Below are 16,744 nucleotides of genomic sequence, written 5' to 3' on the forward strand. Positions count from 1 at the left end.
TATATATATAAAAATTACAAATATATAGTGAAACGGCACTATCAATACATGCTGTAAGCAAAACATCATAAAATAAAGGCTGATGAAAACACTGTACTATGAACAATATCTGTTCTCCAATTACTATATTAATAATAATAATTTCTAAATAGGAATATTTTGCAATAAATAACTGCATCAAGAAACATTCAATTAAATTGATTAAAAATCAAATTAATTAAAGTACATCATAGTGATCTAACATTCATGCATATTTATTTTTTGCTATTGCTATTATTTTTAATGATTGTTTTTATTATTTTTTATGTAAAGCACTTTGAATGACCATTGTGTATGAAATGTGCTGTATTAAAAAAGTCACTAAAGCTCACATACACTGTGTGAATGCTGAATGTGTGTGATACCCACTGTTCGGATGAAACATGTCACAGGTGAACTTCATCTTGGGAGGGCTGAGAGGGTAGTCTGAAGGGAAACTGAGGATGGCAGGGAACACACCGCCCTCAAAACATGTGTCCTCCGGTCCCCTAAAACAAGGAAAAATACCAAAAACATTAGCATACAACATATTACCGGTAAATCATTTTATGCATTGTTATGAATCTCTGTGCTGCAACAAAGAGCAAATAAAGAAACAAAGTAATGAAGCATTTCAGTAGTGACCCACAATCCCCCTAAGACGGGGCAATTAGTGGATGTCTGGATAAGCTATTGCTGTATTACCCACAAATCCTAAGCATTTAGCAGAGCTGTATTACAACATTTTTAAAGCACATTAAAGACTTATATCATGATTCACTCCAATCGGTTTTTCAGAATATAATAAAATCTTTAGCATCAGGAATTAGATGAACCCACATGGGGCTTGCAGAGGAATTTTCTCAGACATGTAAATAACTTCTGCTCAAAGTATATACCTTGATTATACACAAACTTCAGTCTAACTGCATATCTTTTGCTATTTATGAGAACCACTGATATATGAGGCAAGTTAAACCATTTACCGCCTTCAGCGTAACAACTAAAACTCAAAAACCCCCCCTGTACACTTCATCTTAATCATAAAAATCACACAAAGTCATAAATCACAGAAATTCATCCACCACTGACAGCAGTGGCAGAACTTCATGGAATCATTTTCAAAGGCCCATTTAACATGCAAATCTCTTTCTGTTGACTTACCATATCCAGCTGTCAATCAAACACTGTTTCTATGGGCAGATATTGATCGGTAATCACGATGAGCAGCGCATCAAACGAACACACTTCCGTATCTGTGGAACAGCTGTCAGGGGGTTGCTAGGGACACGGTTTCTTATTTTGCTTGGCACTTGGTTTCACTTAAAAACTTATCGGGCAAAACCACTGATCAAACCACCAGTTTGGTTTACCGGAGGACAGTCTTATCCAAAATCAAAATCAGTTATCATCACTTAATGTCCCCTCTCTGGACAAATGCTAGTGAATGAACAGCTGTGCATGCTATGAATGAAAAGAGGCTCCAGGCAAAAACGAATTCCAGAACTGTAAAAACTGACATTAAAAATTCCCCTGTAAAAAATAAGTATTTTTTTTAATTAAAAAGGGTGTTGTATTCATATGTATAGGATAGCATAATATACAGGTTTCGTGTCTTTACAGATAATATTGTGACTTATATCAGTTATAATTGTTCATTATGGTGTCATTTCACAATTGAATTTGCAGATATATATATATATATAAATATAAAGGGAAAATGCAAGAAACTCTGAAACCACTCAAGTGCTATTACTTGCCTAAATAACAGGACATTTTCCCCTGGCAGACAACAAAATAAGAAAATCTCACTAAATATCACAACAACCTTGAGTGGGCTCTTTACATACGGGACAGTACATAACCTAGAACACCCTAGCAACCCCACAGCATCACGTCAGCATTTGGGACTACTCATATTTTACTCAGAAATAGTTCAAATGTATTTTATAGTATCATTTTTATTTTTAGTATATTATTTAGTATAACATGTTATTATCTGTGTCCATTTTAGTATATTATTTTTTATTTCTTTAACATGTTATTATCTGTGTCCAATCTGTACACAGATAAACTAAACTGAATAATAATTATAATAATAATAATAATAATAATAATAACAATAATAATAATAATAAATGTTTTATTATTACCCTCTCTGCTGGGTCACACCAGACATGGCAGAGAAAAGCTGCTTGATCTGAATAATTTTAACATCAAGAAACATTTTCTCACCCACATTGAGCTCTATTTTATGGAAGCTTGTTTCCCCCACATACAAAAAAAAAAAAATAATAATAATAAAAAGTTGCAATTACCTTATTTAGACTTTATATCTCTCACTGACTTTTTTGTTGCAATTCTGACGTTATATATCATAATTCTGAGAACTGAAATATAAACTCAAAATAACTCTGAATGAAGTCAAAGTCCTTAGCGGATAAAAAAAAAAACAGAACAGCAAGATGCAAACTCAGAATTTTGAGGAAAAAGTCAGAATTGTGAGACACAACCTCAGAACTGAAGATATAAATTCAAAATTGTGAGACACAAAACGTCACAATTACCTAAAAAAGTCAGAATTGTGAGACATAAATTCAGAATTGTCAGATATAAACGTGCAATTCTGAGGAAAAATCTGAATTGTGATTTTTTTTAATCTGCGGCTGAAACAAATCAAAAATAAATAAATAAATAAAACAAAAAACAGAATTGTGCAATGAAAACTGAATTCACAGAAGAAAAAAAAGTTCGAATTGTGAGATGTAAACTCAGAATTCAGATTTTTTGCAAGAAAAAAAATCTCAATCGTGAGATAAAAAGTCACATTTACCTTATTTATTCATTCATTCATTTATTAAATCTTGTGGCGGAAATCGGAATCAATCAAAGAGAATAAAACACTAAACAAAATCTTCTTTACAGTCCATGGATAATACTTACATAATCAGAGCCTCCCATTCAAAGAAATTTTCTTCATTTAAAGGCCCTGTAGGGAAAGAAACGAGTCTCATTAATTCATTATCTTATTATAAAAATAAATCTGTTAATCTATTATACAGATAAAAATGGTTTAAGTACAAATTTGATTAAGAATCTACTGCAAAAGCAGGACAATGGAGCAGTTCAGTAAGTGCCCTAATTCTTACCTGCTACAATCCCCTCTGGAGGGTTGAGGGTTAGTTCTGGAAAGAAAGAAATGCGTTGAGCTAACTGTATCCATATAATTATGTTCAACAGGAAACATATATAAGAAAAGACAAGCATCACATACTTTCCTGCAGTGGCAGCCCTAGAGTACAGTACGCGGGTAGAGAAATGAAGTATGAACGTGAATTAGGAGTTACACGGTCAGTTTCAGTGTGTTTGAGGTTACTTAAGGAGGTTACTGTTCATTTATTAACTGGACCTATTTTAATGATGCATGCTGTCAGCATATGTTGGTGAAGTTCTGGAAGTATCTCCAGCTGTCAAACTGTTGCTACCAAAACACCCTTCACAAGCACCAGCACTGCGCTACATTAGTGTTATCAGTGACATGACTTACGTTTGTATTCAGCCATGAGTCTTTTTAAAGCTGTTCCAGCCATTTTACAGCCTGGGCTGGTCTAGAAAGAAGTTGTTTTGGCACGAAGGGTGACGACAACTGACACGATGAGAAATCTTGTTCTTCCGGGACAAAAGCGAGCAAAGAATTTCGCGTGCAGGAGATTTTCCACTCGACCTTTACTTCCGCAATCCTCATGACGTCACGTGGCCATTTGTTTTTTCCCCCGTTTTTCCTTTTCACTCAAACTGATATTTCAATACTTAAAGCAGCTGAAAAAGGGAACGCCCTAAAACTCTCTGAATTACTTGTGCAATATATATATTGAATAAATATACGTTAACTGTATAAAATATTTCTCATTTGTAATAATGTAGTAATTTTGTATTCATTTTTAAAATATGTATTTATTTATTTACTTCCGTTTCCCTTTTCTCTCATTATGTATGCTGTTTGAATTTGTGCTTGTGTGTGTATTGATTAAATATATTTATTTAATATTAATAAAGAGTTTATTTCATATTCAACATGTGTACTTACTGTATTTAGTAGCTAATTCATTCTTATTATTTTTAAAATATGTATATATTTATTTATTTCACTTTTCTCTCTTTATGTAGGCTATGCTGCTTGAATTCATTGTGTTTGTGTTTAACAGTTATAATGCCTGTTTATTATTTAAAGGAGTTTAATATATTTTTTTAATTCAACATTATTATTGTTCAGTTTATTTCGCTTTAAAAAAATCAGTTATTATTATTATAGTTCATTCTTTAAAGCAGCTGAAAAAGGGATGCCCTAATACGCTCTAAATTATTTGCACAATATATATTGAATACATATATGTTAACTGCATTTCATATTTATCATTTGTAATAATTTAATAGTTTTGTATTCCTTTTTAAAATATTTATTTATTTATTTCTATTTCTCTTTTCTCTCTTTATGTATGCTGTTTGAATTGAATCTTTATGTATGCTATTTGAAAGCGTTTAATACAGGGTTTTTTAAGTTCAACATTATTTTTGTAATGTTAAATAAAAATAAATAGACGTGCACTTGCACTTGGTTTCGTACTAGAGTGGATTGGCTTTAGCCCAACTATATACGCAGAAAGAGCCACAGTGACCTCTAGCGGAAGCGTCTGAGAAGAAGTGCGATTCTGTTTCAATGGCAACCGTCACAGAGTTGAAAAGCGGTGAGCTAATACTCATAAACTGTCATAATGCATCATATCGTTGCGCCAACGTTATGATTATTTTGCGTGTTTGTTTAATAACAAATCTTCAGTCATAAGGTTTGTTATTAATGTTGTTAGATGTTTAAACGTAACGTTAACCCTCAAATCTCTCCACAGTTGTGTAGGCTATAGCTGTGCAAGTTAGCTCAACTCACTTTCTGTCTCTGGCTTTTAGCTTTGCGAGAGACGCTGGAGGCCCGTGGGGTCCTGGGGCAGCTGAAGGCGAGGATCCGGGCGGAGGTGTTCAGCGCGCTGGACGATGAGAGCACGCCGCGGCCGCCGCTGTCCCACGAGAACCTGCTGATCAATGAACTGATCCGAGAATACCTGCAGTTCAACCAGTATCAATACACCGCCTCGGTGCTGACCGCAGGTGAGCAGATGAGCCCTGCAGGAGGACCATACGCACGGTCACTCAGTTTATTTCTCGATTACACCTCACAACTGAACACACATTCTAAAAACAAACTTTTGAAGGTTAAATTGTTTAAAAAAAAAACAATGTATCTCAGAATCAGGTCAGCCTGAAGTTCCCCTAGATCGGGAGTTCGTGGCCAGTGAGCTCAATGTCACAGAAGATTCAAGTGCCAAAGCAGTGTAAGTATGATTTGTAAGTAAAACTTTTATAGAGCACCTTTTTAAAAAGTGTGTACAAAGTGCATAATAGAAGACACTGAACATTTATGTACAAGGCACAACAATAAATATGGTCCAGGGTCACTGTGAGGGAACTAACACTTAACCTAATATACTATATCAAATATACTAACAATTATATTATATTGTATTGTATTATATGTGACCCTGGACCACAAACCCAGTCATAAGGGTCAGTTTTTTTGAAATTGAGATTTATACATCATCTGAAAGCTGAATAAATAAGCTTTCCATTAATGTATGGTTTGTTATGATAGGACAATATTGGGCCGAGATACAACTATTTGAAAATCTGGAATCTGAGGGTGCAAAAAAATCAAAATATTGAGAAAATCGTCTTTAAAGTTGTCCAAAGGAAGTTCTTAGCAATGCATATTACTAATCAAAAATTAAGTTTTCTAGAATTACGGTAGGAAATTTACAAAATATCTTCATGGAACATGATCTTTACTTAATATCCTAATGATTTTTGGCATAAAAGAAAAATCAATAATTTTGACCCATACCATGTTGGCTATTGCTACAAATATACCTGTGCTACTTATGACTGGATTTGTGGTCCAGGGTCACATATTATTATTATTATATTATATTATGAATATAATATGTGTAATTCAAATAATACATGCATAACATTTTAAATGTAAATATTACATAATTTCATATTTAGCAATGATTACTATCATTTTTCAATATGATAGATTTTTCAAGTGTTGTATAGCTGTAAAAGAGTAATGTTATAAATGTAACAGTATAAACTATTTGTTGTTATTTTAATATTTGTATTATTTTATTTTATTTTTCATGTAAATTTTATTTTATTTTTAAAAATCCTGCAAAAAAAAAAGTATCTAATATTTGGTGGTGGGGCCAGTAAAAATGTTGGCAAGTCAAATGAATTAGAAGGATTTAAAAATTGTTCAGCTGTGACATAAACAAACAAACAAACACACACATGCATAGGGAAGAAGAAAAAATAGAGATTAAATAGAAATTAAAAACGAATAAGAAAATAAAATGCATAAAAAGTAACTGGAAAGAAGAAAATTCAATTACGGAAAAGCACTACTAAACAAGAGTGCTATTAGTGTGATACTTTCTTCAAGTGTTAATTTGAGTCAACTGCACGTAGGCTGTCTGGCTGAGAGATATACAGCTTGGGTCCATAAGTGATTTAGAGCTGACTTGTTACTTTCAGCCTCATTTTAACTACAACCAGCAAGGAATGTTGATGCAATACCATAAAGACATTAAAAATGTAATAAAAGGGTCTTAAATCCATTCTGTGAGACACAAGTAGACAGTGAAGTGATTTAAGTGCTGAATGTGATTCCTCGGTCTAGTACAAAGAAGCGTTCTTTCTGCTGCATTCGTAACTCATTGTAAGTGTTAGATAGAGCTCTTTGGTAAGTCGGCCAAAACACTACTCCAGTAGTCGAGTATAGATGTAACTACTACATGAATGAGTTTCTTGCTCATTGCATTATCTATTCTAAACCTCTGTTCATTGCATATTAAAAGAACAGTTCAACCAAAAAAAACAATCATCGTTTACTCAGCTTTGACCATTTTTTAATCGTCAAACATAAAAAGAGATATTTGGAAGAATGTCCAAGAAGCTCTTTTGACATGGGGCTTTTGGTTAACCATTCCTTTATGCTTTTTGTATTGCTCTGTCTTGCTGTTTTAGGCCATTGTTTTATGGATTGCTCCATCATTTCCTTAGCAGTAAGGAAGAGCACAAAGGAAAACTCTTCCTAAGAGGCTCAGCAACAGTGCCTTCACAAGAACCTCGTGGCCATCGTAATGCAGAGTCATAAAACTGAGGTAAGAGAGGGCTTGAGTTTGACTTTGTTTTCACATATTGATTTAATGTGAAGATTAACAAGTGTAATTTTTAGTTTCATAAGCCTGAGAAACGTTGCATCCCATTCAGCTGTTTCTGTTGTTTCCAGCTCCGCAGTCATCAGGAACCAACACACAAGAGGAAGTCATATGATCACAATTAAAATAATTTGCCATTAAAGAGGCCAAAATATTCTGTCCAGCTTACTCCGGTTGTAGATGTTGAATGTATTATATTTTTGACTTTTTAATGTTGGTTTTTGTACTTTTAGTAATAGTTTTATGAATAAAACCATTGTGATTGTTCAGTTTTGCTTCTCAGCTGTACAAACAATGCAGCATTTTGCAATATATTCGTATTCCTCATATATTAAATTAAATTTGACATCCAGTTAACTGATTTTGAATCTGATGTTTGTATCATCTTCTTTTAAAAGCTGTTATATGCAATATTAAATTTACTTTTGCTGTAAAATAACAGCAGCCTTGTTTTTTTGTACACCTATTTTTTATTGTTTTTGTTCTATTTTTAACTAATGTCAACAATGATGAAGCATGCAAATTGTGGTAATTTATGCAGTCTGAATTGAAAACGTTAAAGGAACACTCCACTATTTTTGAAAATAGGCTCATTTTCCAACTCCCCTAGAGTTAAACAGTTGAGTTTTCCCGTTTTCGAACCCATTCAGCCAATCTCCGGGTCTGGCGGTAGCACTTTTAGCTATAGCTTAGCATAGATAATTGAATCTGATTAGACCGTTAGCATCTCGCTCAAAAATGACCAAAGAGTTTCTATATTTTTCCTATTTAAAACTTGACTCTTCTGTAGTTACATCGTGTACTAAGACCGACGGAAAATTTTCAGGTACTGCGTAATATCATTGCGCCTGCTGCACCCATGGTGTGCAAATAGTGGAGTGTTCCTTTAAGCATATTTTAAGATAAGTGCTTTGATTGTTCATTTTAAATGGCACAATTTCCAAAACAAGCCTGGATTGTTGGCTAGCTTCTAAAATGAGTCTTTCTGGTCCTTGAACTTTGAATTTGGAACATTCTTTCTTTTGATTGGTTTTCATCCTTCACTTTCTTATCATCTTGCCAAAGCCAGCCTGTCTAGAAATGACATTTGAGCTACTGTTTCTTACTTAAGCTGTTCTCACTTCAAACTTCGAACTGTCTAATGAATTCATACTTCATACAGAAGAATATGACATGTTATAATCATTCTTTCTTTAATTTCTTAAGTGCTTCTCATTTAGAGTCTCAGTTGTGTCATTATATGTTTGGTTTTCTTTCACCTTAAAGCAGCAAAGCTCACAAACACTGTAAACCTCATCCATTGCCAAGTTCTTCAAATTTCCTAATTTTCCTCAAAAGGTAAGTCACTTCATACTCACTCAATACTTCATTTGATTTGTTTAGCTTTTCGCACTCAATATGATCACAGATCAATGGTAATAAAGCAGTTTGTTGAAAGGTTGATGTTGAAGTTTTCCCAGAGCATTGTCGGGAAATATTTTCTTTTAGTAAAAGTTTATCATCAACAGATAGAACATGTGAAACAATTTGAATAAATATGAGCAGACAAATATTTGCTTGCTCTCCTTCTGCTAAGCTGGAACCATGTCCACTGAGGACAAATATATCCAAACACATATGTGACCCTGGACCACAAAACCAGTCTTAAGTCGCTGGGGTATATTTGTAGCAATAGCCAAAAATACATTGTATGGGTCAAAATTAATGATTTTTCTTGTATGCCAAAAATCATTGGGACATTAAGTAAAGATCATGTTCCATAAAGATATTTTGTAAATTTCCTACTGTAAATATATCAAAACTTAATTTTTGATTATTTGGACAACCTTAAAGGCGATTTTCTCAGTATTTTTATTTTTTTTTGCACTCTCAGATTCCAGATTTTCAAATAGTTGTATCTCGGCCAAATATTGTCCTATCCTAACAAACCTTACATCAATGGAAAGCTTATTTATTCAGAGTTGAGATGATGTATACATCTCAATTTCAAAAAAATGGACCCTTATGACTGGTTTTGTGGTCCAGGGTCGCATATGACCCTCTAAAATAGTGTGTACTTATGCATTTACTCAGGATTTTTATGAGAACTGAATGTGCACATAGATAAATTATAGATAAGAAACACTTTGTTCTTCTTTAGTAATGTTTTAACTCAGTATACATGTAATTTCCTGTTTTTGAATGTCCATGACTAAGTAAAGCCACAGCAAAATTGCTGTGCTTGTGACACTGTAAGTGGATTCATATATATGCACCTTGTAGTGAGATTTTGTCTAGTAAGGTGATGATGTTCTCTTACTAATGTAGGCAAATCTTAATGCTCCAGTTACTCTGAACGGCTTCAGTACACTACAAATGAGTTTTTGGATGAGTCTCAGGAGACTATCCCCCCACGAACAGCCTGTGCTTCACTCAGCTTTAATCTAGCACATATTTCCCATTCCCTCCTTCCGTTCTCCTTCAGACACACTGTCAGGACTAATTCCTGAGATACTGCTCTTCCGCTAAGAGTACAACTAAGTATTCAGACATAGGACTTTGCTTTGAAGCCAAACTCAGGTATTATAATAGGAGTATTATAATTCCTTTCCTACATTTTATTGTTTTTCACTTACTGAATATAAAGAACTGTTCACCCAGAACTAAAAAGGGACGTTTACCAGACTATTGTCACTGAATTGTTCTGTGCATTGAAAGTCAATGGTGTACAAAAAAGAAAAAGTCCATAAGACTTTCATTTCAAGTCACATGGACTATTTTTATGGTACAGTTTTGTCATTTAATCACTTTCGTTGTACAGAAAAAAGCAGCTTGTGCATATATCAAAATATCTTCTTTTGTTGTCAAAGAAATTACCTGAGGTTAAATGATGCCATCAATTTTATTTTGATAAACTAAAAAGTTGTACTGCAGTGCACACTATAAACAATATGTCCTTAAAAAGTTATGTAAAATATAATCATATGTGATGTCATGCAGGAACTTCTGTGAATAGGTTTCACTTGCAAAAACCATAAATTTGACAGAATTGTGTAAAATTGCATATAATGTGATGTTAAGCCATTTACAGTTCTTCGCTGTATAAACTGACAGAAATTGGTGTAGGAATTAAAACAGTTATCACTTTTCATTATTTCACAAATTTTGAAGTAGAAAGACTGAAATTCTATTTTCTTGTATCATTATTTACATCTTTGATTTTTTTACAGTGTATAAGGTAATTTACAGTTACCAATTAACAGGCTTTTACTGTTTTTATGTAATATTATAAACACTTTTAGAGTGCATGATGATAAAAAGGTGCACTGCTTATTTGCAAGACATTTTAGTAAAAAATATAACATCATCTTTTTTATTATGATCACAAGTTCAGACAAGATTTGATATAGCCTGTCAACTGTGTTCAGTATTAGTGTCTCTGACTATACAAACTACAAAATTCTCTATAGTACGAAGTAGCAAACTATTAAACAAACATTTATGTTGCTATTTCTACAGCACCATACAGCATGTGCAGGTGCAATACCTCACATTCCTTAATTGGTGTTAGTCTTTGCCGGAATGAAAGTCTGCAGCTATTTCGAAGTTTATTGTTGGTGAGTAAACAGTCGAAAGATATCCCAATTAATGCCTATATGTCTTAACAATGACACTGCTGTTGCACCATATTTAGTCACTCGGTCCAAGTCTTTCGGTGTTCCCTTCTAAACACAGAATACAGCCGAGATTCCAGGCAGACCCCATTGTCCTTATATGGCACAACAGAGACCCGGTAGAGCCGTGCATCTCTGCCTCTCTCTCGCAACCTCTCACTTTCACTCTCACTATACACCCCCATCCTCCATCCGTCTCCAAGACACTCTCTACCTCCCTTCCTTCCCTTTCGCACATCCAGGAGAGCTTGATGCTGACCAGTGACAGAGGCGCTTCTTTCCTTGCAGGCTTTGTTTTCTCCCCATCTCTCTTTTGGACCGCAGCAAGGCCTCAGAACATACCAGCTACGGTCCTGTTCCCTGGAAACATCACAGACTTGATTTATGGGATGCAATCGGAGGTTGTCCTTATATAGGAAGTTCCATTAGATAGCAGGAGCCTGTTGTGGGAATGGAGGGGACGGAATGTGATGTGCGTAACGATAAGGCTCCCAAAAAGGATCTCAGGGGATTCGCCTCATCCAGATGTAGTGTATGGCATGTAGTCTAGGGGATCTCCCTTTGCTCGCTTTGGCTCTTTCTGTTTCTTTCCTCTGTTCTGCATGTTAAGGATTCCTTGTGTATTCCTTGATATTCCTAGTCCCCGTTCACTTTCACTGTATGGAAGAGAGCAGTGTGAACATACTGCGAAACATCTCCTTCTGTGTTTCACGCAAGAAATAACTTGCACAGTTTTGGAATGACATGGGCATGCAAAAATAATGTCAGAATTTTCATTTTTGGTTGAACTGTCCCTCTAAATCTGACATTTTTCCATATTCCAGATTCTGCGACAAATGTTTGTGTTCTGCTACTAAAACGGTCTGAAAATCCATCATAAAAACATGAATGACTGCATATTTAAAACTATGATCATGTAAATAAGAAGTGGAATAATCATAAATCATTTCAAAATATTGTATAAATATGATTTAAACCATGTTAAATCAATTTCCTCAGTAATCATGTCATTTCCTACAATAAAAAAACTTTGTATGTAATAATTTTTTCCCAATTTTTTTTCCAACAGTATGAAGAGCATGTTTGAAATATTACACTCGGTGTGAAAAAGAAAAAAAAAAAACAGAAAAAAAAATCACCTGTGTGCATCCCCCCTCCCCGGATATATTAGACATGCTTAATTGTGCAATAAGGAAAAATAAAATGCTAGATATGAAATTAGCCAAAGCAAGCCGTGGCTACTGTCAACTGACTCTTTAAGCAAAAACTAACAATTATAAAATATGAGAGGAACTGTGCAGTAATGAATTCCTGTTCACTTTAATTTTCCACTTTTATCATAACTGTCTTCTGTCTGAGAACGCAGCACTCGCTGTAATTAGTTGTATTCTTGCAACATTTAAGTGTTTCACACATTGTGTTGAAACAGAACATTTAAAAGGATGCTCGCGAGGAGACTGTTCACCTGAACTGTCAAAACTCGCTGACCAATCACATCGCAGATCGACTGTTCGGCCCCGCCTACTGATCCGCATCTCCGTTTAAATGATGTTCTCAGGCTTTTCTGTCTAATTTGGACTGTTCGTATTTGGAGTACCTCGCTGTCACGGGACTCTCCAAAACCTAACTTTCCGAATCGCGGCAAGTTTTCGTCAGCCTTGTGAGTATACCTCCATATTATTATTATAATTATTTTAAGTATTACTGTTCTAGTTGTGGGCTCACGGAGGCTTTCAGTTATGTAAATCGCAAAAAAAGTTGATTATTCAGCGTCACGTTTGCAAAAAATTGCTTGAGTGTAGAGCTGTGTGAGGAAAACTGATCTTTCACTGAATATTAAAACCTGAAGCTGTCAACATTAATTTGCTTTGAAAGATTTGGACAGTTATTTTATGTTGCCATTAAAGTGATATTTCGCAAAAAGGGATATGGAAATTCTGTAAACATTTAGCCTATTCACCCTCATGTTATTCCAAATGTTTATATTTCTTATGTGAAACATAAAAAGACATGAATGTCAGGATGTTAGTGACTTCAGTCACCATTCGCTTTCATTGCATCTGTTTTCCATGCAGTAAAAGTGAATGGTGACTGTCATTCTGTCATCTGTGCTCCACTGGAGAAAGAACTTCTATGAGTTTGGAACAGCACGAGGATGAGTAAACTGACAGAATTATTATTTTTTTAATTAACAGAATTAAATTATAACTTTGTTGCACAGAGCAAAGACTTTCAACAAATCAGGCATCTCTAACCTTCTAGTCAAAACATCATAATAGAGTATCTCAAGAGATGTTAAGATAGAAAGCATGTCTTTTCATCTGCCCTTTCAAGCAAAAGCTTGACTTCAGCAAAGTCTGTCATAGGAAATGGTTGAGAAAGTGCGTAAAATGAGAGAAGCAGTGAGCCTGACAAGCCAAAGAGTTTCCTGTTCTCCAAATATGGTTGTCAAATGCCGTTTCTGCTGAACGTTGTGGTGAACAGCAGACAGTGTCAACTGAATGTCCTCTCATTTCCTATTGTAGTGATGACATGCACAGACAACTAAGCATAGACAATAGTGTGAGAAAGTCTAGAAAAAAATATATCAAGACGAAGTAAAATGTAGGGGAAGTAGGCTAGTCATTCAGTTCAGTACATAGTATGTTGTCATTTATCCATTTATACTTGATCAGTAGCATGAACATTCTTAAGACATATTCTGCAGTCATACAGCTGAAAAACTGAACCTCATGCCCTTCTAAACCTTTTTGACCTTTTCTTTCCTGTGCAGTTTAATAGAGAATAACCTGGCAACTTTTTAATAAAGTGCCAAGCTTTAAAAAGAATGCAAAAGCACCATACATACAATATTATAAATGTGGCCCATACAACTCATTTTCCCAATTTTACAATGCAAGATCTTTGTGTGGCTGAAATTAAACTTTTGTGTTCCACAGAAAAACAAACTGGGTTTAGAACTGCATGCAAGTGAATAAATAATAACTGAATTTTCATTTATATGTGAATTAGCTGTGTAAATCTAACTATTTTAATACTTTGGAGAAATTTCTGACAGCTTTTTCAGAATATCTTTCCTAGTGAAGGTAAAAGGTGTGTGCATGAGGCCAAAGTTAGGTTTAATCAGGCTTGGCAGAAAAAGGAAGTTTAACAGTTTTATTGGTAATATTAGTAGACTTAGCAAGTTTTTACCAGTTTTTACCTTGGAGCTTCAGTAGTGAATTAGTTTATCCGTGTTTTTGACTTTAGCACACTTGTGGTCTATCTTTAGGCTGCTTACCTGATTGTTCCTCTAATGATTTAACAATTCTGCATCACCTGACAGACTCCTGATGGAACTCTTCTTTATTTCTTAAAATCAGTAGCTGGACTAATGTCTAACCGTTTAATCCAGTCTTATCATGGATTCAACATGTTTTGGTCATTAATGGCAAAATGATGTTTAATGAGACTGATCTAGGAAGCATTATATTCAGTATATATTGTCATTGCAACAGCTTTAAAGCTTGAGCTGCTGACCTTGTATGAAGGTCCATCTAAATAAAACTGTTAATAGAAGAAACTGAAATGACACAGCTGCTCATGAGAAAAAGTAAACCATATGGTTGGAATGAGAAAAGGATGAGGAGGAGTAGAGAAGAGAGGAGAAAACCTTTCACAGGACCAGAGGTCACAAAAATCCATCCGCACAACACATGGTCACATGATCTTCTGGGCTTTAGGCCCACTTGAACACAGGCCAAGGCTCATTCGTGCTACCTTTTACTTCTGTCATGTTAAAAAAGCAGAATTTCTTTGAAATAAAACATAGCCTCAACTTTTTAGGTTGGATTTTGGACAGTACGTTTGGAGTGAAACTGCTGATCCATAAAAACCTCGGTGAAAGCTCAATGATCTTCAAGTGCTGAAATGAAAGGACTTCCCAAAGAACATGCTGTGAATCTGTGTACAGGACACAGGAAATTCCCTCATTTCATTAAATCAGCTTATCATAGAAAAACTTTGTTTGTTTGTCTCGCCCCCAAACGATTATAGGCCATTTAAATTACCATTTTCCATCCGTTGTGTTTTTGACAGGCGATTTTGTCACGATTTTGTCGTCATTTGGACAAAATAATGCAGATTCCTAACGTTGGTAAAAAAAAAAAAAAAAAAAAAAAAGCATTTACAGATTCCCGTCTAAGAAATGCCCAATATTTTATACTTTCAGAATGTGTCAGCACGTTAAATTCGTCTAGTCTTCTTTCTACAACACAGACTCTGAAGAAACACAAAAGATGAGATATTAAGGCAGAAAACAACAAGAAGTTTTAGTTATTCTCCATTGTCGCATGAGCAAGTGTAACACTTTGGTTTCAGATAGTATGCAACTTTTTGCTTGAGGTAAAAGAGTATTACTTTGGTGCTGGTTGTCACTAAGAAGCTGACTGTCCTGCCTGCTAGGTAAAATTTGATAATTTAGAATAAAATGTTGCAGTTTATTTTTTAAAAATGAACTTGAGTAGGTGGAAAAAATATTTTCCTGTTTTGGCTGAGCCATTAGACCATACAATGTGAATGTACAAACAATGGATAGTTATAAATGTCAGAGGAAATTGGTTCATATCTAAGGCGTAGCTTTGGAATTGCTTCCCCAAATTACTTTTAAAGCTCAGTGGCTGCATGAAGCTGCACCTGCTGTTTGCCAACTCTACTGTACTTGAAAATACTTGTGTAAACTTCCCTATATCAGCCCTCCAGAGGAAGGGAAGGGTGGGGGAAAGTGGCAGGAAAATAAGACCCTCTCCATCCTCTGACTTTCCCTGCCTGATGTTATCATTTTGGAGTAAACTGCGAGTCTGGCTGGAGGCATACTATTCCCTATAAGGGCTTTGTTTGGGAGTTCACTTGCTTCTGCTGTTTAGGTCGACAGAGCGTCCACTGACTTGAAGGCAGCCTTATATGGTCATCACAGCACGGGACCACAGCTGAGCTCCAAAAGAAACAAGAAAAACAGCATTTGCTGTGGAGATTATCACATAATTATATATGTTTAGCCCATCGGGATGTTACGTACAGCTTTTGGCCAGACTGAGTGGTTGTTTAATCAATACTGATAACATTATTTTATATTTTTCTTACCCTTTCATCTAAATAGGTGATAATAGTGGTGCCCCCGTGACCTCTGCAATGTTTGTTAAGGAACATTTTGGATTGATTGGCGAACTCTGCAAAAGCTACACTGTAGTGTTAGTGAATTCCAACCAGAACCAAAATTCATCCATGAATGATGATGTTGGATGATGTTGCATATTGCATTGATAGGCCTTGAACATTGTGGGAGACCCCAATGTGTGTGTGTGTATGTGTGTGTGTGTTTTTTAAGACCCCAATGGTAATGGACTTTTTTAAAGGAATTAAGTAAGTAAAGGGTTTAAATGGATTTAGAGAAATAATGAGAAAGAGAGAAGAACAGTAAAAAGACAAAAATAATATTTTTTTAAATGGGTCATATGATGCGATTTAAATTTTTCCTTTCTCTTTGAAGTGATACAAGCTCTTGGTGCAAAAAGAAGATCTGTAAAGTTGCAAAGACTAAAGTCTCAAATCCAAAGAGATATTCTTTATAAAAGTTAAGAGTCAACCACGCCTACCTAAAACGGCTCGTTCTAACACCCCCCCACATGTCCACGTCACGATGTGGGAAGATTTGCATAACGCCGCCCAAATGTTCACGCAAAGAAAGAAGGCGTAACTTTCATTCTC

The 16,744-nt window shown here is 35.0% G+C and overlaps 3 protein-coding genes across 6 annotated transcripts in view; 2 read left to right on the forward strand and 1 right to left on the reverse strand.

Moving 5' to 3' along the window:
- The window catches only part of ube2g2 (ubiquitin-conjugating enzyme E2G 2 (UBC7 homolog, yeast)), a 9,838-nt gene extending 6,109 nt beyond the window's left edge, over positions 1-3,729 (reverse strand). Inside the window, exons 1-4 of the mRNA XM_016473426.1 lie at positions 3,566-3,729; positions 3,168-3,203; positions 2,962-3,007; positions 409-527 (exon numbers count right to left, since the gene is read on the reverse strand). Coding sequence (XP_016328912.1) covers positions 409-527; positions 2,962-3,007; positions 3,168-3,203; positions 3,566-3,608 — 244 coding nt within the window. The 5' untranslated portion in view covers positions 3,609-3,729. The remainder of the gene's footprint in view (positions 1-408; positions 528-2,961; positions 3,008-3,167; positions 3,204-3,565) is intronic.
- A 935-nt stretch (positions 3,730-4,664) lies between these two features.
- cep20 (centrosomal protein 20) lies at positions 4,665-7,710 on the forward strand. The gene is made up of 5 exons (XM_016473427.1): positions 4,665-4,763; positions 4,981-5,178; positions 5,318-5,402; positions 7,153-7,289; positions 7,418-7,710. The coding sequence occupies exons 1-4, from the start codon at positions 4,736-4,738 to the stop codon at positions 7,280-7,282; spliced, it is 441 nt and encodes a 146-aa protein (XP_016328913.1). The 5' UTR covers positions 4,665-4,735; the 3' UTR covers positions 7,283-7,289; positions 7,418-7,710.
- A 4,852-nt stretch (positions 7,711-12,562) lies between these two features.
- myh11a (myosin, heavy chain 11a, smooth muscle) overlaps positions 12,563-16,744 on the forward strand; it is a 34,177-nt gene continuing 29,995 nt past the window's right edge. For all 4 annotated transcript variants that reach the window (XR_001632920.1, XM_016473367.1, XM_016473368.1 and 1 more), the window contains exon 1: positions 12,563-12,659. The gene's annotated coding sequence lies outside the window, so the exon portion shown is untranslated. The remainder of the gene's footprint in view (positions 12,660-16,744) is intronic.

The sequence above is a fragment of the Sinocyclocheilus anshuiensis genome, unplaced genomic scaffold (assembly GCF_001515605.1).
Source record: "Sinocyclocheilus anshuiensis isolate Anshui unplaced genomic scaffold, SAMN03320099.WGS_v1.1 scaffold648, whole genome shotgun sequence".
Lineage (NCBI taxonomy): Eukaryota > Metazoa > Chordata > Actinopteri > Cypriniformes > Cyprinidae > Sinocyclocheilus > Sinocyclocheilus anshuiensis.

Excerpts from the sequence above, each read along its gene's own strand:
- cep20 (XM_016473427.1), top strand. The coding sequence starts at position 4,736 with ATGGCAACCGTCACAGAGTTGAAAAGCG. Across the intron at positions 4,764-4,980 it reads CGTCACAGAGTTGAAAAGCG|CTTTGCGAGAGACGCTGGAG; the intron begins GTGAGCTAATAC and ends TCTGGCTTTTAG. Across the intron at positions 5,179-5,317 it reads CGCCTCGGTGCTGACCGCAG|AATCAGGTCAGCCTGAAGTT; the intron begins GTGAGCAGATGA and ends AATGTATCTCAG.